General features: G+C 53.7%; 1 protein-coding gene and 1 non-coding gene across 2 annotated transcripts; both read right to left on the bottom strand.

The window, feature by feature from the left end:
* Positions 1–2,440: 2,440 nt before the first annotated feature.
* On the bottom strand, positions 2,441–3,786 carry LOC134434470 (olfactory receptor 14C36-like). Its single transcript, XM_063183122.1, has 2 exons — positions 3,783–3,786; positions 2,441–3,549 (listed from the first exon to the last, which is right to left on the bottom strand). Exons 1-2 carry the CDS (start codon positions 3,784–3,786, stop codon positions 2,441–2,443), a joined length of 1,113 nt encoding a protein of 370 aa, XP_063039192.1.
* A 4,939-nt stretch (positions 3,787–8,725) lies between these two features.
* On the bottom strand, positions 8,726–8,929 carry LOC134434511 (small nucleolar RNA SNORA74). The gene has a single exon (XR_010031869.1). It is a non-coding gene; the product is annotated as a small nucleolar RNA SNORA74 (small nucleolar RNA).
* Between the last annotated feature and the right edge of the window lie 16,170 nt (positions 8,930–25,099).

The following is a 25,099-nucleotide window of genomic DNA, read 5'->3' as shown; positions in this document are numbered from 1 at the left end:
GCCCCGGAGGGCTCCTGTCCTGTTAACATCTGCTCTGCTCCAGTGTGAAACAGGGCCCAGCATGGTGCCGGGATCATCAGAGAGCTGAGGTGTGCGCTGGAATTCAATGCTCTCCCTACCCTGCAGGAGCCCAGCATTTCTGCATTTCCCTTCTACAGCCTTGGTGTCCAGCACAGCCATGGAGGCTCTTGGGGGTCTGGACTGTTCCTGCAGCCCCCAAGGACAGCTGAGCTTGGCCTTTGGCACAGTCAGGCCTGGCCAGCGCAGGCCATGCTCAGCAATTGCATGTGTGTGCCTAGCCTTGCTGTCAGCCCCAGCAGCGGCTGCGTGGCCCCTTTGTGGCCCTGTGCTGGACCAGCCATGGTGGCCCAGCCCCTGTGCAGGCCCAGCCCAGGCCAGGAGCATTGCGGCTGGGAACAGCCCCCGTGCCGTGGTGCCCACAGCAGCCTTGGGGCTCTGTGCCCCATGGCCTCTCTGCTGAGCAGCCTCTGCCAGCTCCTGAGGAGCCCCTGGCACCTGTGGGGCTGCACAGACAGCCCTGCCCTGGGCTCTGCCGGCCTCTGGGCCATCAGAGAGGCAGCCAGGGCTGGCCATGGCCGGGAACAGGCCCTGAGCCCTGCAGGAGGATGGAGCTGGGCCACAGCCAAACTCAGACCAGGCCAAAGCTGGAATCAGCAGTCAGGGCTGCTAAGGCCTGGGCACAGAGGCTGGCACTGACAAATGTCCTGGGCCCCCTCCCTGCTCTGTCCATGCCACCAAGGACACAGAGCAGCCTCCTCTCTGGGCCACTTGCCTGTTTGCAATGCCTTGCACAGGCACTGGCCCTGCCCCACAAGGCCTGGCCTGGGTCCTGCCCCTGCACGCTCAGCCAGGCTGAGATGGACACTGATGGTTTCTGGACCAGGCTCTGGTGGTCACCTCTCATCTCAAGGAAGCCCTGAGGAATGTATTTGAACAGGGTTGACTACTGGAACATCAATGGGTCTCTCATCCTCTGAAAAACTCAGACGATCTTCTGATCATATGTGCCTTTTTTTCCTCAGTGTGTATTATGCATGAAATATTATTTTCAGCTACATAATATTATTCTTCTCCCTTTACCAGTGTTATCTGACACAAAACACCTCCTCTACATATGGATCCAGGTGATCTGTATCAGACAACACAAGAAAGAATGCAGCAGGAATGATTTGTCTCTGCTCCCATCTGTCCCATCTCCTCTGGAGCTGGAGGCGCAGCCCCAGCACTTGGCAGGGCTCAAGAGCTCACAAGCTTAGCTCCCACCCAGAGAACTTGCAGACCCTGGGCTGCTCTTCTTGGCCCCTGCACACTCAGCCAGGCTGAGATGGACACTGATGGTTTCTGGGCTAGGCTCTCTGAGCCCAGCCCAGCTCCCTGCAAGCTCTGCCAGCTGCCCTGAGCTCTGGGCAGCACCAAGGGCCTCTCCCCCCAGCCCAGCCCAGCCCAGCCGGCTCTGGCCCCACAGCTCTGCTCAGGCCAGGCTGCTCTGGGCACTGCCCCACAGCCTCAGCCCCTGGCAAGGGCACAGCAGCAGCTGCAGCTGCCACAGGACTCAGCCCCAGCCATGGGGAAAGATGCCTGGCCAAGGGAAAGGAGGCTCCCTGGGTGCCCTGCTCCCCTCTGCAGGAGATGCTGAGAGCTCTGCAGCCCCTGCTGCCATCCCATCTGCTCAGGGCAGCACAAGAGCCCCGGCCTTGGGGCCCTCAAGAGCTGCTCCTGCTCCAGGCCCAGGGCCCATGCCAAAGCTGGGGCAGCCACAAAGCTGTGCCCATTTCTGTTCATTCGTACTGTGATAAGAATAGTATAAAATTTTTTACAAAGTGGTTGCATATTAATTTATTTCACCTAGATACAATGTGAGACTCCCTTCTTACACAATTTCTCTGGGTCACACAAGCAGGAGGGATAATTAAATTGAAGGGGGTGGATAAAAGCATTTCTTTTATTTATAACAGAATCAGAAGCAGAAAGCAATTTAAAATATACTTAAGGGCAGACTTGGCCTCTCATGATATGCACTGAGAGCTGCTGACAGAAGAAAGCAGGCCTTCTGTGGCTTGTTCTGGTGGGTTACCTCTGCTGAGTCCATGTGCCTCTCAAGCCACTCTAGCACTCCCCTCCTTGGCTGCACAGCGGAGAGAAAATGTTATGGGAGACAAATTGTGGACTGAGATAAGGCAAAAGAGGAAGTTTTTACAGGCACCAGCAATGAGGAAAAACCCCAATAATTTCAATCTCTTCTTCTGTCAGCAAGTGATGTTCAGCCACTTCCCAGGAAGCAGAACTTCACCAGGTGGAGTGGTTTATCAAGAAGACAAACACTGTAAATAGGAAATGCCCCCTATTCTTCCTCCTTCCTTAGCTTTTATACCAGAACTGGTGCCATACAGTCTGGAATATCCCTTTGGTTAATTTGGGTCTATGACCTGCTGTCCCTTCCCAGGTTCTGACCCACTTGAAGCCCCTTGAGGGAAAGAGAATTCTGAGAGACGGCAGGAGCCAAAGCAGGGGTATGTTGCCAGGTCCTTTGTCGCTCCCAATGCAAAGCACTGTGAGGGCTCTTATGGGACAATGAAAAGGCTGAAAAGCATCCAGTCACAGCTTTCCTGAGAGATTCCTTGAGCTGCTGGTTCCTCAGACTGTAGATGAGGGGGTTCAGGGCTGGGGGCACCACCGAGTACAGAACTGACACTGCCAGATCCAAGGATGGGGAAGAGACGGAGGGGGGCTTCAGGTGAGCAAATGTGTCAGTGCTGAGGAACAGGGAAAGCACGGTCAGGTGAGGGAGGCAGGTGGAAAAGGCTTTGTGCCGTCCCTGCTCAGAGGGGATCCTCAGCACAGCCCTGAAGATCTGCACATAGGAAAAAACCATAAACACAAAACAACCAAAACCTAAACAAAAAGTGACCACAAGAGGCCCAACTTCCCTTAAGCTGGAATGTGAGCAGGAGAGTTTGAGGATCTGGGGAACTTCACAGAAGAACTGGCCTAGGGCATTGCCATGGCAGAGGGGCAGGGAAAATGTATTGGCTGTGTGCAGCAGAGCAAAGAGAAAGCCACTGGCCCAGGCAGCTGCTGCCATGTGGGCACAAGCTCTGCTGCCCAGGAGGGTCCCGTAGTGCAGGGGTTTGCAGATGGACACGTAGCGGTCGTAGCACATGATGGTGAGAAATGCAAATTCTGATGCAATGAAAAAGACAAAGAAAAATACCTGTGCAGCACATCCTGAGTAGGAGATGGTCCTGGTGTGCCAGAGGGAATTGTGCATGGCTTTGGGGACAGTGGTGCAGATCATGCCCAGGTCGCTGAGGGCCAGGTTGAGCAGGAAGAAGAACATGGGCGTGTGCAGGTGGTGACTGCAGGCTACGGCGCTGATGATGAGGCCATTGCCCAGGAGGGCAGCCAGGGAGATGCCCAGCAAGAGGCAGAAGTGAAGGAGCTGCAGCTGCTGCGTGTCTGCCAGTGCCAGGAGGAGGAAGTGCCCAATGGAGCTGCTGTTAGACATTTCTTCACTCTGGGCATCATGGGCTGTTGAAAGAAGACACTGATAAGCTGGGAAAGAATTAACTGTGTTATACTTATCCTTTTTTGTTATGAATCCCCTCAAAATTACTTCCTTTTGGGGGGAACTTTGCTGAACATTTTTATCTCTGAGCTCAGGTTTAGGCTGCTGACTCATCTTCAGCATTGCTCTCTGCCAGAGCACCGGGGAACCAAGAGGGAAAACAGGGCTCCCTGTGCCCCAGTGAAATCAGACCTACTCATCCCACATAGGTGCCCTTTGCTCATTTCACCTCTCTCTGTTTCAGGGTGATTGCACTTATAACTTGATTGAACAATATTGTGCAATTTTTGAACACTCCAGTTTAAAAATAATTATCTCCAAATCCTTCTCTCTTTCCCTGTGCACCTGAAAAGGAAGGGATACCAAGGGTTGGTCTGGCTCTCTGCTGCCTGGAGTTTGCCTACTGGGAGCTGTCTCTCTCTGTCCAAGCTTTGTCCCTGCCAGTGCTGCCCGAGCCCAGGCCAGCCCTGGGGGCTCAGCTCTGCCCTGCAGACCCCTCCCAGCACAAGGCACTGCCCAGGGGGCCCTCCCTGGCAGTAGGGCCTTAAGGGCAGGGCAGACAAACAGAGATGCTGCAAGCCAAGGTGCTGCTGCTGCTGTCTGTAGGGAGAGGAGGCTGAGGAGGTATTGTCTGAGGGAGATCTGAGGCACATCTGCTGATGCCCAGGCTGACAGTGCAGGAGTGTCAGTGACACACCCAAAGCTGACAGCTCCTTTCCCTTCCCTTGAGGAAAAAGCTGAGAGCAGCCCTGGCCATGCAGCACCATCTCCACAGCAGGAGGAATCTGCCCTGATGGGGGTGGCTCCCTCCACCTCCAACTTCTCCCCTGCAGTGTCCATGGGGAGTTGCCAGGCAGGCTGAGAGGTGCCCCTGGCAGGTGGCACATGCCCTGGGCTGGCCAAGAGCCCTGAGGGCTGCAGGAGGTGCTCTGCAGGACAGCCCTGGGCAGCCCTGGCTGCAGCCCCAGCTTCACCCCCTGCAGCCGTCCCTGGAAGCAGGAGCCGTCCTGCCCTGTCCCTCCGACGGTGCCCAGGGCAGCCCCGCTCTGCAGCACATCCTCCTCCTCCTCCTCCTGTGCCACAGAGAAACTGGGAGAGTCCTCCTGACACATCCCCCAGGCTCTGGGGTGTGCTGGCTTCAGGAGGTCCCTCCAGGAGCACAGGGGATATTGCCCTGCACCCACACACTCACCATGCACAGGGCTGTGAAGATCTTTCCCCAAGTGAAGTCTCAGCTCAATGTCTTACCAATCCTGATTGCCTTCAGCCTGTCTCTGCCTGGCTCCTATCCCCTCAGTGCCTGCAGGCAGAGCCCTCAGCCCTGCTGGGCTGGGAGAGGAGCTCGTCCTGGGAAGAGCTGTTCCTTTAAAGCTCAGCAGCACAGACACAGCACAAGGACTTAAATGAGCCTCTTGGGGCTTTGGTGTTGTTTACATCAGACTCAGCCCCGGAGAGTGTCTTCAAAAAACTTCTCAAGAACTCAAAATTAAATTTAAACTCTTAAGTTTCTAGAAGTTTTAATGGGTCCCACTGAAGAACGCAACTGGGAAAGTGTCCCCAGGTTGCAGTTAGAGCAGAACACTGGAGGCAGTGATGACAGCTGGGGACAAACAAGGCCAAGGTGCTTCTGGTGCTGAGCAAAGCTGGATGTGTTTGAGGAATGCAAAGGGCCAAGGCCTGAGCCCCATCCCCTGGCCAGGCAGATCCTATCCCTCCCTCCTTGCTCAGGGCTCTTGCCGGGATGGGCACTGGCATGTGGGCATGTTCAATACCAAGGGCAGGAGCATGGGGCGGCCCCTGTCAGGCTGCTGAGCAGGGACAAGGAGGCAATGAGGCCCCAGGCCTGCAAGGGTCACTTGTCTCCTGCTCCTGCCTCAGACCCAGGCCCAGCAGCCATGGCCAAAGTGCTGCCCAAGTTGGCTCTGTCAGGGCTGTCTTGCAGCTGCTGCCCATCCCTGTGCCCTGTGCAGCCCAGGCTGTCCCACGGTGTCCCTGCCCTGCACCTCTGTCCCTGCAGGCTGCTGGCATCCCCCGGCTGCCCCACCTGGCTGGGCCCTTCCTTTGCTGACAGCTCTGCCTCCTGCCTGCCCCTGCCTGCCCACACAGAGCCTTGGGCTGCTCCAGGCTCCTTCTGGGAGATGGGTTGTGCCACAGCCCTGCTCTGGCAGGGAAATTAATCTCTCCTTGTTTCCATTCTGGGTCTTCACAGCTGCATTTGGTGACATTATTTCTATCTCAGGTTCATTTCCACTATGAACAAGAGGTCCAATATATTTGAATCCACCTTTGTCATCCTCACAGGCTGTTCTTGTTCTGCCCTCAGTCTCCACTGAACCCAGGACTTCCAGTTCCCATACAGTGATCATGTTCTTGGGGCCTCCAAATCCCATCCTGGGAGATCTCTGGGCCTTCTCAAAGGTGCTCAGCCCTGGAGATGTGATTTAAGTCCAGGAATGGCTGAGTACATTTTTGCCCAAGATTGTATTGGGGAATATAATACAGAATAATACACTGTATCTTTTAAGTGACTGAGGGCAGATTTAGATTTTCTGTAAGGATGAAATATTTTTTGATGATGGTGGCAGGACACTGGCATAGGCTGCCCTCAGAATTGAAACCCTATCACTGGATGTGTTTAAGGTCAGGGGCTTTGTACAACCTGAATGAGTGAAGGTGTTCCTGGGTAATGGGAGTTTTACCAGAGACTCTTTTCGGTCTCTTCTAACTCAAACCATTTTACATTTCTTTGGTTCTTATATCCCAACTGCTTCTCCACAGGGCTGCAAATACCTATGCACACCCTGCCAGCATTTTAATGTGGCCTAATTCCCAACACTTTCATAAAAAGGAAAGAATTGCCATATTAGGGACATGAATTGTCATGTTTATGGAGGAATCATGAAAAGCCCCAAAAAGCAAAGAAACTGAAAGGAAGGACCAAAATCTCAGTGTGAAAGATTCACCAAGTGGGATACAGGCAGAGACTCTGACAGTGACCTCCCAGCTGACAATGGGGGTTTCTGTCTTGGGGTCTGAGTATCAGGATGGAAGGTCGCTCCCAGGAGGAGTCCCTGTGCATTTTCCTCCCCCATGGCTCTGCCCTTCCTGATCCAGCAGCTGTGGGGCAGCAGAGCGGGGGCAGTGCAGGGACAGGCCTGGTTCTGACAGGGCTGTTGTGGTTTAGGAATGGTGCTCCCAATTTACTACACCTACTACCAAGACCATGTGTCGCCCCAGATTTATATTCCCACCATTGCCCCCCCACACCACAGGGGCTTTGCCTGGCCTGGCCCTTGTGGGATCTCAGCACCTCAGGACTGATGTGCAGAGAGACCGAGACCACTCTTGGGGGGCTCGGGAGTCCTGGAATGTTGCCAGAAGTGTCTGGTGGCTGGACTTTGATCCTGCAAGGGAGATGACACCTGTATGAGGATGGGAGGGTTTCACTGGGGTAAATGGTGAAGGGATAAGTTAATTAGATTTTAAAACACAGGGTTTAGGATTTCTGTACAGGGGGGTTTAGAGAAGTAAGATGGAGGAATTGGGGCATGTCCTGTCCTTCTTCTTCTTCTTCTTCTTCGCCTCTATCTTCTGTGGTGATGTTGGCACTTTGGGATTGGTTATTACTAGAAGTAGACTGATCAATAAGGGTGACAAGTATTGGAGGGAAAAGGTAAATATTGTATACGTAACTTTGAGTATAAAGATAGGTGACCGCCCTGGGGGCTCTCAGTGTGCTCATGGCTGACATGCTGTGCAGACCTCTGTCGGGCCGAGAGAAAATCTTTTACATAAACAACTAATAAATACTGAAGATCGAGAAAAAACCTGAAGCCTCTTCTCGTCCTTTGAAGCGCGGGCTGTCCAAGGCCATCTCCAAGCCTTTCCAGGCCATAAATCAGCCGGGAGAAATCTGGCAGGCCCTGATTGATCTCAGCCCATGTTTCACAGTCAGGGATAACCTGGAGATGGTGTCCAGGGTTCACCCCTGTGTGGCCAGTCCAGACCCCCCTGAGGCACTTTAATCCTGGCCGCCCCATCCTCCTGTCTGTTGTTGTGATGCTCTTCAGTGCCCAACTCTTGGGCACGTGAGCATCCACAGGAGGGAGTTTCATAGCCAACTTCTCCCCCAGACAGAGATGTCTTGCCCCAGTCCAGCAGCCCAGCTGGGTTTCCCTCTGTGCTCCCAACTGTCCTTTTTCCATGGTTCCAGCCACCCCAGAGAGCATTTCCCACCATCCCCAAGTCAGTGCAGAGGTGCAACGCTGGCCATTTCTCTCGCTCAGAGCTCCAGGGATGGTCCCAGTGCTGCAGTGAGTGCCGGAAAGGGGACCCCACAATGGGATATTTCTTGGTCAGATACAGACAGGAAGAGTGACAAACTGTCTGTGACTCGGGTTTTGGCCTGGCAGTCCCCGCTGTGGTTTGCAGGGAGCTGCAGTGTGGCTCGGCCCTGGCTGTACCCGGCAGTGCTGGCCTGGGAGAAGGTGTTGGTGCCAGCTGGCCCAGGGAGCTGCAGCGTGTGGGGAACGAGTTCCTCCTGGCCTCCTGCCTAGGGTGGCACTGAAGGGCCTCATGGAGCCAAGGGGCCATTGTAGCTCTTCAGGGCCCCATGGAATTAAGGGGACTCTTTGGACATTGTGGGGCCTTGTGTGACTAAGGCCATCGTGACACTTTAGAACCAAGGGGCCACTGTGAAACTACAGGGCCTTGTGGAACTGACACTGAAATCACCCAAAAAGAAACTTTCTAACACAGTTTGAGTATCAAAAAGCATTCATTTTTATTGCAGCACTGATCACTTGGAGGATCCTTCCTCCATTCGAGTGCCCCAAACATCATGCAAACAGAGGTTTTATGATACACACAAGTTCCATATTTATGAGCTATTCCTCTGTAATGCTCTACATCTGGCCTGTAGGCCACACAGTATAAATAATTCCAACTTCATAAGTGATTTATTATATAATTACCTTGCTTATGTAATTCAACCAGTAAGAGCAGGCCCAGGCCATTGGAGACTCAGGCTGCTATTGGCTGGTTAGCTGAGTAGTAACTGGCTCAGCCAATGAGGATTACCTTCATGGGCCTTCTCATCTATATAAGGAAGTTAGATCTCAATAAAGCTGCCTGTTGCTGCATGGACACGTACAGTCTAGTCACCTGTCTCCACAGGCAGGAGTTACTCCACTCTCAGGCATGCAGAGTGCTGCCAAAACCTGGCACCACTGAGCACCAGGACGGCCTTGCTGGTGCCAGAAAAGCTCAGCAGCACCTTTCTCTCCCAGCAGCATAACACTGCCACAGGCACTGAGCAGCCACGGGCAGCTGACTACTGCTGGGAGACAAAAACCCCAAAACTGGGGGGTTTACTGGGCAGAAAAAACATGGAGGCACTTTTCTGATGATGCCTACTCTCATCAAGGCTTCATCCAGCAAGAGGAATAGATAAGCTAAACTTATTTCTGGATAAACCACATCATTTCCACCCTGAGGACCTGAGGCTAGCACAGGAGCCAGCAGAGGCCTTTTAGACAGCAAAACATTTTTGCCCATTTTCCCAGGCTGGCTCACAGTCACACCTCACCCATGTGGCTCCAGAGCTCTTGCTGTGTCCCACGGGCAGGTTATACCTTCACATCTGCTCTCGCAGGCTCCAGTGCCCTCCCGGAGCGCCTCCCCGGCTGTCCCAGCACAGCTCAGCACAGCTCAGCTCGGGGTTCCACATGTGACGGGGCCGGGGCACCTCAGAGCTGCTCCTTCGGGCGGGTCACTGCCATCGGTCATCGGCTGAAGGCCTAAAGAGAGGACAGCAGAAACATCACAAATAAGCCATTAGTTCCATCTGTATTCACAAAGCTCAACAGCAGCGGCCTGGCTTGTGGCAGAGGACAAAAGCCAGCACACCAAGCGAAAGGCTGAGGAATTAATGCTGAACCGCACAGCCGAGCAACATCTCCAGTCCCCCGGCCGAACAGATAAATAGGAGACAGTGAGTATTTCAGGTGGCGCCTTCCTGCCCCGGAGCCCCGGTCTCCAGCCCCGCTGCCGCCGCCACCCGTGCCCTGTACCCCGCCCCCCCTCACCTCATGGCGGCGGTGGCCCCTCATGGCGAGGGAGCTCGGCCCGCCAGAGCCGCTCCTTGCCCTCACGGCGGCGAGCTGAACGAGCCCAGCCTGCCAGAGCTGCTCCTTGTCCTCACGGCGGCGAGCTGAAGGAGCCCAGCCCGCCAGAGCCACTCCCTGCCCTCATGGCGAGGGAGCCCGGCCCGCCAGAGCCGCTCTTGGCCCTCATGGCGGCGAGCTGAAGAAGCCCAGCCCCCCAGAACCGCTTCATCTCCACACGGCGGCGGGGACAGAAAAGGAGTAGGCCTGGCCACGCTGCCGAGGTGATTCCACAGACACCGCCCCGCTCGCTTCGGCCGCTCCCCCCGGGGCGGGGAAAAACCCTCGGTAATCAGGCACCGGGAGGGACTTTAAGATCATCTCGTCCCACTCCCTGCCATGGGCAGGTACACCTTCCACTGTCCCAGGTTGCTCCAGTCCCTGTCCGACCTGGCCTTGGACACTTCCAGCATCCCTGACAGAGCCGGAGCAGGAACACGATCTGTGGAGCTGGGAGAACTGAACTCAAGCACCGGCTCATGGGAAGCAGAGGGCCGGTGAGCTGCCTCTGCTTGCCCCTGATGTGTCCCACTTCGGGCACAGGAGGTAGAAGTGTCAGCTCAGAAACAAAAATCCAGCCCTGAAATAAGCAGAGAAAAAGCTGTGGTGCTGCCAAGTGCCTTGCTGGGAGAAGCACAATTCCACACCTTCCCTGACCTCCACTGGATGCTGTAATATCAGCCCAGTGCTCTGTGTATCCATGTCTGGGCACAGCAGTGTAACTGTAACTCCCTTGCTGGGGATCCATTCAAAGGAAGTTTTTCTCTGTGCTTTGTGCTCCATTGACACACTTGAAGGCCTTTCTAGAAAGCCTGGCATCCCTCCCCCATGCTCCTCATGTGCTTATGCTCTCAGAGCTCGGCAGTGAACTCAGCTGGAGCTGTGCCTTGCCTCAGGCAATCATCCACTCCAGCTCTGTCTTCTTCAAATGTTTCATGGTCTATTTTCAGTCAAGCAGGCAGCTATTCTTCCTGGATGTGGGGTGCTCCTCTCCAGCTCAGCCTGATCCTCCCTTGTCCTGGGAAGCTCTGAGTTTGTTGTGCCCAGGACACTGCTGTGTGCAGGGACAGAGGCTGGTGCTGAGCAGAAGGAGCTCGGTGCTTCCCCTGTCACTGATGAACCTGGTGAGGAACAGGTTTCCCAGCTATGCCCAGTGCAGCACAGCAAAACCTGTCTGGAGGAGAGACAGGTAAGAGCAGACACAGAACACTTCATGCTCTTGTTCCCGGGGGTCTCGCTGCCCATGGCCAAGGGCACGTGCCCACACAGGCATGGATGATGACTCTGCCAAGACCCTAAGCCACAGCTTCAGTTTAGAACTGTTTAATTCATTAGCCCAGCATGGGGCCCAAATGAATATGCTTTGTCTCCTTAATAAAACATTTTCAGCAGGATTGGGGAGATGCTTCAAAAGCTTCCTGAATGCCAAATACCAGAACTCAGCAACTCTCAGTGCCAGGACCAGTCTCTCACTTCCCAGTACGGATTCCCTCTGTGTGCACAGCTTTTTCTCTGCTTGCTGGCCTTGGAGGGGGGCTCAAACAAAGGCCTGCACATCATTTGTGAACTTTGGGTGAAAAGCATCAAACCAGATGAAACACAGCAGAGCCGCTCTGCCATGGGGGTGAAGCCCTTTTCTGTCACAGGAATGAGCTCTCTGCATTAGCTGCAGCCAGTCCCTGTTGTTCATCTTGGCTTGCTGACCACTAAACAGAGCCTCCTTTTCTCCTGCAAGTGTCCTGGCAAGGCCTGAAAGGACTGAGAAGCTTTGTTCCAAGCCAGATTAGAGATATGAGTTAGTACAAAACAAAAGCCCAGCAAGCCTCCTGGAGAGTTCCTCTAGTCTAGACACAGCTCCAGAAGCCTGGGTAACCTCTGTCGAGTGAATGTTCAGTTGCAGCATAAAGGAGGAATCACATCTGAGTGATTTTGCTCCCATAAATTAGCAGGATGGGTTAAACCAGGACATGAGCACTGTCTGCTGGCACAGTGCATCCACTCAAGAGATCTGCACTGGCATGGAGCTGTAGTGCTTCAAAAGACGTGTGCTCCAAGCCTGGGGTGGGACATCCCCCATGTAGCTGATGTCTGCAGCTCCTGTGGCAGCAAGAGAGATCCTTTACTGTCACCTCAGCCCTGAACACACCCGTGCCCAGGGCTCACTGCCTGCCCCCCGTCACTGCTCAGCTCTGGCACTGCAGGGCTGGTACTGTGATCCTTCTGTACCAATCTGATTTTGGCTCAACACCATTTGGCCACACTGTCAGTCACTGGAGAAAAAGACAGAGTAGTACCATGGGAAGAGGAAGAAAATTCAGTAAACCTATGGAAGAAAAGATCTGTGGATGTACATCATCATCTACCATGGTGGTCACCTCCAGCCCCACAGCCAAGCACGTTCAGGCTTTGGTGAGAAGAACTTTTATCCCCCTGGTGTCTGTCATGGCTGGGGCCTGTGATGATGACACCTCATGGGTGTTGGTGCTTGCACTGCCCTGTGAGTGACACCAGCCTTGCTTGGCTCCCACACAGCAGAAGGCAGGGCAGCCATGGCCTCGATGGTGCCTTTTCCTCTTTGAGGTGCTGCACCCAGGTCAGGGATACCCCACACATGAGCACAGACTGGGAGAAGAGCTCATTGACCAGCAAAGAAGGACTTGGAGGATATAATAGATGAAAAGCTGGACATGAGGCAACAGTGGCAGCCCAGAAACTCCCCTGTGCTGGGCTGCACCCACAGAGGAGTGGGCAGCAGGTGAGGGGGGGATGGTCCCCCTCTATTCTGCCCTTGTGAGATACCCCTGCAGAGCTGCTCCAGCATCAGGAGGACCTGGAGCTGTTGGAGCAAGTCCAGAGAGGCCATGGAGATGCTCCCAGGATTGGAGCCCCTCTGCCATGGAGCCAGGCTGGGAGAGCTGGGGGTGCTCACCTGGACAAAAGAAGGCTCCAGGGAGAGCTCAGAGCCCCTTCCAGGGCTTAAAGGGGCTCCAGGAGAGCTGGAAAGGGACTGGGGACAAGGGATGGAGGGACAGGACACAGAGAATGGCTCCCACTGCCAGAGGGCAGGGATGGATGGGATATTGGGAATCAGGAATTGTTCCCTGTGAGGGTGGGCAGGCCTTGCCAGGGTGCCCAGAGCAGCTGAGGCTGCCCCTGGATCCCTGGCAGTGCCCATGGCCAGGCTGGACATTGGGGCTGGGAGCAGCCTGGGACAGTGGGAAGTGTCCCTGCCATGGCAGGGGGAGGAATAAAATTATTTTTATGGTCTCTTCTGACCCAACCCATTCTGTAATTCCATCATCTCCTCTGCCTCCACAGAGGGGCCATTTCCACTTCCCCACTGCCATCACAAGATGGCATTCCAGACCTAAAAGCTGAGCTGGCTCAGCTGATACTTGGAGATCTTTTCCAGGCCCTGGGGTGTCCAACCCCAGAAGAAGCTGTGGATTTAACCCTGCCTGCTGAGCTCTTCTGCCAGGTCTCAGTCCTGACACTGCCTTTTAATCACATCCTTTAATGCCAGGGCTGTGCTTTAATCAGCTGCACTGAAACACTGCTGCCGTTACTGTGTAACCTCTGAGCCATCTAATTGCACTGAGTTAAGCCAGTTACAGCTTTGACAGTGAATGTCATGCAGAGCACTTTAATCTTGACGTGCAATACCTCGGGCTCTTGCAGGGCCTCCTCTGCCTCCGAGGACACGCTGCTAATCAGACCGAGCCAGGATGTAGTTTAAGACATGGACAAAGGGAGCCAAGGGCAAATCATGAGCAAAATGAATCTGACTCATTTTGTTACAAAGCAGTGTTGAAGGTAGAGCTGCCTTTTCTTTGCCTCAGAATGATTTGGGAGAGTAGTGAGAATAATTTGTTTCAATAATTTATAACTTCAAAATAATAACAAAAAAAAAAAAGAGAGAGAAAAATCATTCTTCTTAGATATGTTTTTTAAAAAGAAAGCTTATTTTGAGTTAGGTGCATAAAGCACTGGTGCAGTGTGTTATCCCCTGTGTCTGCTCCCACGTGTGAGTGGGTGCTCCAGGCTTCACTCACCAGTTGCTCCCTGCAGGGTGAACCCATGATCCAACCATCTCCTTCCCTGGCCAAGGGCCTGCAGCGTCCCACCGGGGCTTGGTGCCATGTCCTGGGTGCCAGCTCTGCCAGCACAGCTCCCCGGGGATGGCAGTGGGGCAGGATCTGCTGCTCAGCTGCCTCGGAGGCTGGGGCTGGCTGTGTCCCTCTGGGCAGCTCAGGAAAGGCTGCTCCGGCTGCTCCTTGCAGGGAGCTGGAGCAGCAACCTCACTTGATCGGGGGAAAGAGCAGTCAGGAAAGGTTACATAACCCCGACCAGGCTGCCAGAGGGGCGGTGCAGCAGCAGCAAGGGCGGTGCCACTCTGGATGTGGCTGGGCAGGAGCGTGCCCTGCCTGTGGGACCCTGCCTGTGGGACCCTGCAGCCTCTCTGTCCATTCAGTCTTGCCTGTGTCTCCTGACCCTGTCAGAGCTTGCTGGTTTTGTTGTTCAAAATGCCCTGGGGCAGCTCGAGGAGCCCGTGCAGTTCCCTCTGTTCTGGGCTGAAACTGCTGCACAGCAACTCCTTTTTCCATTTCATCTCTGGCAGAGCCCTTGAGCTTTGCTCCCTTCCTCTTCCACCCCCCTCTCCTCCTTCTGAGCTTCTCCTTGGCCAGAGGACAGATCACAAACCACAAGCTCTGCTATTCATCTACAAGATCCCAAGCCACTGTCTCAGTGTGATAAAGGTGATCTGCTAATCGTGTGGAGAGGATCCCCCAGGATGCAAACCCCTGCTGGGATCTGTGGCAATTCCATGGCATCAGCCACAGGGTCAAACGTACAAGGGGGGGTTGCAGCTGCCTTCCCGAGTGTGGGCACCACAATCAGCCTGCCTCAGGAATTGAGACCTGCAAAGGCCCACCAAACACACCTGTGTCCTTCCAGTGCCCCACCAGGTCTCCTGGCAGCAAGGAATTTGCTTTAGTTCTGTGAGTTTTATAAAGCCTGACTCAAACCCCAGGGATTTCAGGCAGTGCTGACACGCAGAGTGGGGTGGTGTGAGCACAGCCCTGGGGTCAGGTGCTGGGGCAGATGGGTGGGCACGTCAACATCAACCCAATGTTTTAGAGCAGAGCTAACTAGGAACAGCTTATTCCATTAAGAAAAAAAGAAAACCAATAATCATTCTTAATTAGGACAGAAACCTCCAGATAGGCTTTTTTAAAGAAAATGCCTAAAAATACCATTTTTGCTTTGATTTGAAAACTAATTTTTGCTCTTCAGACTGTAAGATAAAACAATTTGAATTGATGATGCATTTCACAGCAAAAATACATCCCTTTTCATCTTGAAAATGCTGAAATGAGTTGTTACAAAATTTTCAACTTTTACCCCCTTTCTTAAAAAACAAAATTTTTAATTTAGATGAAATGTCTTTTTTTTTTTTTTTTTCCTAATGGAAACGCTTGATTACATTTTTACCCAACAGTTCTAATTAGAATTAACAATTACAGCTGATTCTTGGTGGGGTGATAAACAGCTGGACTGCACAGCCCTCTCCACTCTGGGACTTCCAAACAAGCCCCAGCCCTGGCAGTTTAGCCTTCTGCAACATTTTAGACTTGTCTAGTCACTGGAATTTATTTTTCTTTCTTTTTTTCCCACCCTTTCTCCTCTGAGGGTTAGATTTTACCAGTGCAGCATCTCTAACAGTCAGGGAACTTCACAGTGAGTTGAGATCGTATTGATTTCTCGAGGAAGAAGCCGCATACTAATTTTTCCTGTTTTCCTCCCTTGAGGAACGCAGGTAACAGCTCCAGGAAGGCAGCTGGGTTTGTAGATATTATGTTTACCCACTGGCTGTCAGGGAATTCTGAGGTCTGTGGGACCATCATGGGACACAAGGAGACTTTGGCTGGTCTGGTGCAAGGCTGGATTTGCTGAGAAAGAATGTGGGATTAAAGCAGAACAGGTTAAACCTGAGAGAAGCATCAGGTGAAGATCAGGGGATGGATCAGTCCATGCTATGCTGCCAGAGCTTCCCCCTGCCTCCAGGATGATCCTCACAATCCAGCTCTGCAGGGCGAGGAAAGGAACACTGGAGCAGCGAATGAAGAGGAAATGACTGTGGTGGAGGGGAAGGGAAGATGTCAGAGTCTGCTCTTAAACCCCCAAACCCTCTATTCCAGGCACCGAGGCAAGTTTGTCCAGCCTTTGCAGGCAACCTCCAGAGAGCCAAGAGGCACTGGGACATCCTCTTTCAGGGGACTGGTGTCCCCAGTGCCACTGTGACTCCTGGACTGCCATGTCCAGTGCTTTTCATGCCTGCTCATCCCTGGGCTGGCTCCACGCTGTTAATGGCTGATCTCTCCCTGGAAACAAGCCCATGGCCTTTGCCTGTCCCACCTCGCCCCTCCCAGTCCCCTGCCAAACAGTTATGACCTTCTTGGACAAACCTGAGATAGTATTAAACGAGAGGGAGGTTTTCATACACAAATGTCCCTGTGATTAATGGATTAGGAGATTCTGTGCAAATTAAAGCCTTTCTTCATACTTTGCACATCCAGCTCTTCAGCTGTTGTTCTTTCCCTTCTAGTCCTTTACAGAAGTCCCTGTGGGCCTTGCTTGCCCCATTCTTTTTGCTGCAGTTTTCTCCCCACAGTGACCCAGGGATTTCCCCCAAATCCTTGTGCCCACTGAGTCCTGGGCAGACCCTGCTGCTCCTGAATCAGCACTGTGGAGAGGAGGATGCTGTGAGCACAGCTTGTTTATACACAGAATCAGCCCAAGAGAGGGGCTGTAAATGCCTCTTTATTTCCATATTTATCATTGCAGCTCAGATGGATGAGGAACCCAATGGAAAGTTTAGATGAAACAGAGAAGAAATGAAAAACTGTTGGCAAGCGGCGGCTCAGCTGAGACTGGCAGCCTCAAGGGCTTCCAGAAGGAAAAAGGCTTTCAATTCCTGCACTGCTGCTCTGTAACAACCCAATTCCCCTGCCAGGCCAGGAGGAGTGGGACAGCTGAGGAACCCTGCCCTCCTATGATCCCACGCCAGGGAGATAGACCTGAGACCCCAAAGCAGCACGTTTGGTCTTGCTGATGTTTGGCAGGGCGGATTTCTTCCCAGAGCAGCAGCAGAGTGTGGGTGTGGAGGCTCCGTGAGGATCTCCAGGTGATGGGCACTGTGGTCACCCATGCCATGGTGGAAAGGAGCCACAAAGGCTTTGCTGGACACCTTTGGAACATCCAGTGCTGGGTGCTGGTGATGGATGATGATTTAAAGCCCATTTGTGCAGGGAATAATGGCTCATAACCATCCCCTCTCCTTTAGTGGTGTGACACTGCTGAGATGGGTGGTCTCATTTCCACCTTAGGGGAGGCGTTTTATTAATTGTCCCTGGCCTTGCTCCTGAGCCCGTGTGTGCTGTGATGTGGACGTGCTTCAAATGCAGTGACAAGGAGGTGGCAGCCAGGATGTGGCTCCTGGGGGAGGCAGCCAGAGAGGCAGGGATGGTGCTGCCCATAGCTGACCAGTGATCTGAAACCCTCAGCCCTGGGAGGGAGTGACTGCTCCAGGCCAAGAGAGTCTGACTTTGCTGGGGGATAACCAGGACTGTGTGTCTGTGACCAGGCTCTGTTCCATGGGGAGGAGGCAGGGGATTGAATTGTCCCCTTGCTGCCTGCATGGCCCTCTGTGATGGCCAATTTTTCACCTAAATCCTGGCTTGAGCACCCATAAAGGCCCCTGCCCAGATCATCTGGCATGATGGCTTCTAGAAAAGCGTCCCTAGGGTCACTGTCCCTGCCTAGTCACAGCTGAGCTGGTGGCACTGAAAACTTGAGTTTCCATTCACATCCCTCCTGTACCTGCAGGTCCCTGTGCCCTCACTCTGGGCTTTATTCTCCTCCCTGCTTTCCCCTCATTTGTGCCTGGCTCCGGAGGAGAGCTGGGAATTGATCACTGTGTTGGCTTCGCTGATTTAATCCAAATTTAACCAGGCGGGAGCGAGCGAGGGCAGCCCAGGGGCCCGGCATGCTGTGAAGAACCCGTCGGTGCCGAGCGGTGCCGTTAATAATGGGGGTGAAAGGCGGCAGCCCCCCGGCATCGCCCCTCTCACCCTGGCACAGCTCCCACGGGGACAGAGCTGTCCTGGGGACACGGCACAGGCACTGTCAGGGGCTGTCACCCGGTGGGCGCTGAGCCCTTAGTGCCAGGACAGAGCTGTCCTGGGGACATGGCACAGGGACCCTCGGGGGCTGTCACCTGGTGGGTGCTGAGCCTGAGCTGTGCCAGGACAGAGCTGTCCTGGGGGACACAGCACAGGGACCATCAGGAGCTGTCACCTAGCGGGCACCGAGCCCTCAGTGCCAGGACAGAGCTGTGCTGCGGACGCGGCACAGGGACCGTCAGGAGCTGTCACCCGGCGGGCCTGACCCCGAGCTGTGCCAGGACAAAGCTGTCCTGGGGACGCGGCACAGGCACTGTCAGGGGCTGTCACCCTGTGGGTGCTGAGCCCTCAGTGCCAGGACAGAGCTGTCCTGGGGACACGGCACAGGGACTGTCAGGGGCTGTCACCCGGCAGGCCTGACCCCGAGCTGTGCCAGGGCTGCATGGGCAGCAGCTCACCCGCGAACCCCGAGCTGCATCCCTGCTGGCAGAGCCCTTCTAGAGCAGGGATGGCCCCGGGCTCATTGCATCCCACTTATGGCTCCAGAGCCCCCGAGGGACTGATGGCAAAAGCCTTTGGATGAGTCTCTTTTGGCAGTGAATGAAATAGGATTTGTGCTGCTGGTGATAAGAGACTGCAAGATGGACTCATCTGATCCTCACAGCAATTCAGAGAGGCTGATGCTGACATGGCAGAACAGGTCCTACAATAGTCTTCACGTCCCAGCACACAAAATGGGTGAGAAAAAGCCTTTTTAAAAGTGACTGGGAAAACTCTGCAGTTATGATGCTATCCTATCTCAAGCCCAGGGTTCCCCTCCGGTCTCTTTGGAGTCACAAGCACTTAAAAAATGCTCTGCTCTGAACTCAGGCTGGGTCATGACTCATGTCTTGGGCTGTAAAAATGCATTTCATTGTGTCAGCAGGAAAGTGGCAGTGGGCAGCGCTCTGGCAGCGGTGAGGCTGGCAAGGGCAGGCTGTTCAGCAATTACACCCACTGGAGCCCAAATTCCATCTCATATTTTGCTACATCACACAAAAAAGGTTCAGGGGAAGGAAAGGCTGAAGGGGAAAAGTGTTTCACTTAAAAATCCTGGTAGGACTCTATGCAGTGGCTTGTCTGGCCACAAATCCATCTGTTTTGGTGCAAGTGCAAAGCCTGGACCTGCCACCTGGAAATGTGACCTCAAGAGTCTCCTGTAGCCTGTGGAGTTTGCTTTGTACCCAGAAGAGACTCTCTCATGCTCATCCTGGCACCCTTCCAGAGAGAAAAGGGCAACTGAACCCTCTGGATGTCTGTGCCTTGCTGTGGGCCTTGTCTCTGGGTCTTCCCCCAACCAAAACTACTTGCAGGTACTTTTAGTATGAACCCATCACCAAAACCTAAGTTACCTGTCAAGGGCAGCACTGTGAGGCTTCACAGCATTGGCACCTTGGGACTTAATTTTGCTTGAGGACTTAAATGTCCAGTTATGTATCTGGGAGTGTTTAGCTGTTGTGACCAAATTTGGGACACATTGCCACAACTGAGTCACTGGAGAAGCCAAATAGCCTTGAGAGGAGAGGAGCCTGGTGGCTCCAGATGAGCATATGGCAGTCCTGGGAGCAAAAACACCTTTGCCAGAGGAACATCTGGATTCCTTAAAGGAAGGGGTTTAACCAGGAAGGATCAACTCCATTAAGAAAATCTGGATTCCTTAAAGGAAGGGGTTTAACCAGGAAGGATCAACTCCATTAAGAAAATCTGGATTCCTTAAAGGAAGGGGTTTAACCAGGAAGGATCAACTCCATGAAGAAAATCTGGATTGCTTAAAGGAAGGGGTTTAACCAGGAGGGATCAATTTCAGGAAGAAAACCTGGACTGCTTAAAGGAAAAGGTTTAACCAGGAGGGATCAATTCCACAAAGAAAACTTGGATTGCTTAAAGGAAGGGGTTTTACCAGGAGGGATCAATTCCATGAAAAGCAGCTGCCCTGTTCCACTGCTGTCCAGGACAGAGCAATGCTGTGGGATTGGGACAGGGGCTCAGTGCCTGTTAAAGCCCTGGGCACTAAGGAAGCCCAGGAGCAGCTGCAGGCAGAGGCAGCTGAGGGATTCCTGCTGCCTCCCACCAACGCTGCCGCGATTCATCAATTACCTATCTGCTCAGTCCTTTTCTCCATCCTTTTACAATCTAAATAGCACATTTTATAGTTGCTGCTAAGTGATGTGATCAACATCAATTACCTACTAAAAGAGAATCAAGTCTTGATTTAAAATTAAGTGCTGCATTTTCCCATGTTCTTTATATGTAGCCAACAGAATAATTGCAGTGACATAAAAACTAATTACACAACTCCAAAATTAGGCCTCCCCCCTAGTGCTGTGATTGTCTTTAAGTATACTGATGAAAAATTACTCCCAGTCCCAAATTACTCTCTCACACCCATCTTCTCTAATACCTTTTGAAAAAGCCCTTCATCCCATCAGTCCAGAGAGAGGAACTCCAGATGCAGAAGGTAATACATGCAGAGTGTATTTTCTTATCTCTTAGATGTGGCAGCAGTTTCAGGTGTGGGATTTGGTTGGGATTGCCCAGGGATGCAGCAGTGCTCCTCTCTGGATGGACTGAGCATCTCAGTGAGGCTTCCCAAAGTGCCTGGTGTGCAGCAGCCTGAGACAAGCAGGGGGAAAATCCCCTTCTCAGTGCCCCAGCTGACATTTGGCTCCTGGGCTGCAAGCAGAGAGACCAGTCCTGCCTGGCTGCCAGCCTTGGCTTGGTGTGTGGAGCCCAAAAGGAGGAGGAAGAGGATGAAGTACAGCAGTACTTCCCCCATCCAAAAGCCAGGAGTTACACCCAGGCAGCAATCACATAGCTGCCTGAGAAACTATAAACCTCAACAAAAATCATAAACATCTATAAAGCTCTGGTGTACTCCTGACAGGCTTTGAGGGATTTGATTCCAGATTATGTTTTTGAGATGTTTACAACCAACCTGGAAAGATTGAAAATATTCAATTACTGGCAAGGAGAGCTGAGATTTGCTTACAGTCAATCTCCTGCCTCCAGGATCTCTGTGGGCGCCAGCAGTGAAACACAGCATGGGTGAGCAGAGCCGTGGGGACAGTGGCCCAGGGACAAGTCCCCTGATGTCACTGAGCATCTTTCACTAGATGATTAAGCATTGCAGGTTTCATTTGGGGCTGGCACATTGGTTTTGGCTGCTGTGCAGTGGATCCCATGGCCTGTTCCTCAGCCACAGCCCAGCCCTCACCAGGGAGGGCTGCACAGCTCGTGGCTGATTTTCCATCATCTCTGCAATGCCATCACTCAGTTGCAGTTGGGAGAGGGGTGGGAAATGCTTTGGCATGATTTTAATCAGCAGAGTGCTTTGAGTGAATGAGGTGAGGGGACCAGTGAGCTCCCTGTGCCTTCTCTGACTTTCTCACCTCATTTCAGCATCAACCAGGGGTGCCAAGACTGAGAATTTACACCCTTGTGTTTACCTGAAACCTCACTACTTTCCTCAAAACTTGTGAAAAAAAAGGGGGTGCTGAAGTAGCCTGTGGCAGGGATGATGTGATGTGTAAGGCCAATATCTCCAGATCATTGCAAATATTCCCTCCTGATCCCAGGCATCCATCCCAGATATTCCCACCTTGTCACCAGCCCAGAGCACTGGGCGCCACCTCCAGCCCTTCCTTGGACATGTGCCGGGCAGGAGACTCCAACACCTCCCTGGGCAGCCCCTGCCAAGGCCGGACCACCCTTTCCACTGAGAAATTCCTCCATTAGTCCAACCTAACACGATGCACAGAGGCGCGCAAAAGCAGGCGTTCACTCCTGAGGGACAGATCCTCCAGGATGGGGTTGCTGCCCGGGACACGCCGTTCCCACAGCCAGGGAGGCTCCCGCAGCCCAGGGCAGCGGACACGGCTCAGCCCGGCTAACCCAGCCCGGGACACGGCTCAGATCGGCCCGGGACACGGCTCATGCTCAGCCCGGGACACGGCTCAGGCTCAGCCCAGGACATGGTTCAGATCGGCCCGGGACACGGCTCAGGCTCAGGCTCAGCCCGGGACACGGCTCAGGCTCAGCCCAGGACGTGGTTCAGATCGGCCCGGGACACGGCTCAGGCTCAGGCTCAGCCCGGGACATGGCTCAGATCGGCCCGGGACAGGGCTCAGGCTCAGCCCGGGACACGGCTCAGGCTCAGGCTCAGGCTCAGCCCGGGACATGGCTCAGATCGGCCCGGGACACGGCTCAGGCTCAGGCTCAGGCCGGCGAATCCAGTCCGGGACACGGCGGGGCCAAGACAGCGCCGCCCCCGCCGCCTCACAGGGCACAGGCATGGTCAGGATCAGGGGGCGGGGCCAGGACCAGGGGGCGGGACCAAGGGCAGTGGTGACAGACAGGCACGGGTCAGGGGGTGTGGCCAAGAGTGGGGCCGTGCTGAGTGAGTTGGGCGGGGCTAGGGGCGGGGCCAATGGCAGGAGCTCGTGCAAGGACGGCGCTGATTGGCTAGAGCGGGGCTGGGGCGGGGCGGCTGGGCCGGGCAGCGCGTGCGCAGTGCGGAGCGGTGAGTCGGGGTAGGGGGGTAGCAGGGGGCGGTGGTGCTGGCGACCCGTGAGGGCCGGGGCGCAGCTCCGGGTCGGGGATCTGCGATCCGGGACGGAGCCCTGGTCCCGGTCCGGGGGTACCCACTGCTGCCTCCCTGCTTTGCCCTCACACGAGCGGACCCGGCGGTAAGGCCTTGCCGGGTGGAGGCTGCCCGCCGGCCCGGTTCCCCTCATTGGCTGTGGCCGGGCCGTTGGGGACGTTGCGTGTGCGGCCCCGGAGGCTCGGCAGGCCCGGCAGGACGGGCAGCCTGTGCGGCTGGAGTGCTGCAGCAAACGCGTGCCCTGTGAGGGGCACTTAGGCACACAGTCGGAGCAGGGCAGGGGTCCCTTACACTCAGGGCTTTTAAACAAAAATCTTACACGTGAGTTTCCCCCAACGGGCACAGTTTGGATCCTGCCTGGAGCACGAGGTTGTGTGACCTCTGGCCTACTGTGTGCCCAGGCTGCTGTGGAATAAAAACGTGCTGGAAAAATTGAAGTAGCTCTGGGATATTAAAATGGATGTTTCTTCAGGGTGTGCGCTCTGTAACACGAGGTCTGAATTTTAAAACTGGTTTAATTGTTTTGGTACAAGCCCGCATATGGTTTTCTGGCAGGAGAACTGGTGAAACGATGCATTCCACAAGGCCAGGAAGGAGAAAGCTGAGCAAATGGGATTTTGTAAATAAACACTGTTTGGAATGTTGCCTTAAAATGTTTAAGTTCAGTGGTTGACTAACTTGCATTAGGAGTGAGCTTTGACAGAGCTCTGATGCTGCCCACCTTCAGGAGGGTCTGGGTTTACACCAAGCTCTATAGACACAATTTCTTAAGTTATTTATTCTGCAGTGTTTCTTTGCTAGAACTAACCCTGAGTGCAGCGCAGAGGCAGAGCTGCCTGCGCTGGTGCTGCTCAGTGTGCCTGCCAAAGGAGGGTGATCAGCAGAGGCATTTCTGTGGTGGAGCTGTCTGTGGAAGAAGCTGGTCCGTGCACAGCCTGGCAGGAGCCTTTTAAGTGCAGATAAGTGTCCAGAGGATGTTAGAAGATGGTGACATGCCCTGTCATTTACCCAACGTGCTGCCGCAGTGCTCCTGCTCCCTGTGATCATTTGAATTCATTTGTTCTCTGGGAATAGCACTGTTAAGGGATGCACTTCTAAGCTTCTGTCTTTTCTTTCTCCCAGTCCTGCCTTAAAATGACCCAGCCTGATCCACTTAGTTTTTCAGCAGCCTCTAGGGTATTTCTGTGGTGGAAGTATCCAAAATGCTGTCCCAGAAACTTCAGTGTAGGAGTCCAGCTACCAGAGGTGGGAGAGCAGTGTTGCGAGTTCCTGGAGGCTGCTGTCTGTGTGACCATGTATTTACTAAATTTGAAAGGATACAAATATGATTCTTGGTAAGAAATCAGCTGGAAACAATTCCTGGTGAACTGTCAGAACAGCCTTTGAACCCACAGTGTTGTCCCTGTGTCCTGAAGCAGCACAAGAGCAGGGCTGGTTCTACTGCCACCACCTTCTTCATTTTTACAGTGGAGAATTCCTTTAGCCTGAGCAATAAAACACCCGGCAAACTCCAGCACCCCCACACCTGTGTCTGCTTCTGCTTGGGTTGAGCAGATGGGGTTGAATGCACAGCAGCCATACCTTGAGAATTTGTGAGGCAGTGGATTATTTGGATAAATTTAGGGATAATAGTCAGCCTTTCCATGTGCTAATCCTCTGTGCTACTGACTCCCTCCGTGGCTTTTGTAACCCACCTCAGCTCTTACACCCAGCGTTCTCCTCTGAGAAATAACGCTCCACTCGGGCTCGTGAGGGAGGTGAATCAGCTTTAATTAGGATTTGTGGAGCACTTTGTTGATAAGTTCTCAATAGCTGGTTGCTATTTTTTATGAGCACGCAGATATTCTTAGCACCTGCAGTGGGAAGTGACACAAGGCTGGGGGTCTCTGGGAAGCAGCCCTGCAAGGGAGACGGCGCCTGCTCACTGTGAGATCCATTCTGGCTGTGGTTCACGAGGCAGCTCAGCAAAACCCCAAATCCCTCTGAGTCTTTGGGAAATGTGAAACGTTCCTGAGAGCTAAGCCCTGCTTTTGCATGAGATTTGTAGCTTTTGCCCCCTCGCTGGGTTTCTCCCAAGCTGCTGGTTGGGTTTGGTGCAGCTGTGTTCTGGTGTCACCTGCTTTGTAACACCCTGTGGCAATGGCTTTTAACAACTGTCCCCTCAAATTAAGGTGTCTGGGGTGGGCAGGGCTGGGTGATGGCCCCTGTGGGCTTCAGGCATTGCAGAGGTCAGTGGGGTGGAAGGGGAGGAGGGAAGCTAGGAAACCATGCCCTCCCCCAGGGCAGCATCCCATTCCCTGCTGGCTTCTCTGCTGCAGCAGCAGGTGGCAAATGAAGCTTGATGAGCTCTGTTAGTGAGGGATAAGGAAGGCCTGAATGGAAACGGCCACAGCAGTGCTGGCTCTGTGTTGTGTGGGTGCCCCTCAGCAGGATGAGGAGCTCTGTTGTATTTTGGGGAAGAGAAGGCTGTTCATTTGGCTTTGTCACTGCTGTAGGAGTAGCCAGATGGAGGACGCTGAAAGGAAAT

This window comes from Melospiza melodia, unplaced genomic scaffold (assembly GCF_035770615.1).
Source record: "Melospiza melodia melodia isolate bMelMel2 unplaced genomic scaffold, bMelMel2.pri scaffold_37, whole genome shotgun sequence".
Classification (NCBI taxonomy): Eukaryota; Metazoa; Chordata; class Aves; order Passeriformes; family Passerellidae; genus Melospiza; species Melospiza melodia.
Note: the sequence above shows the minus strand (reverse complement) of the source record. Positions and strands in the feature narration are given on the sequence as shown.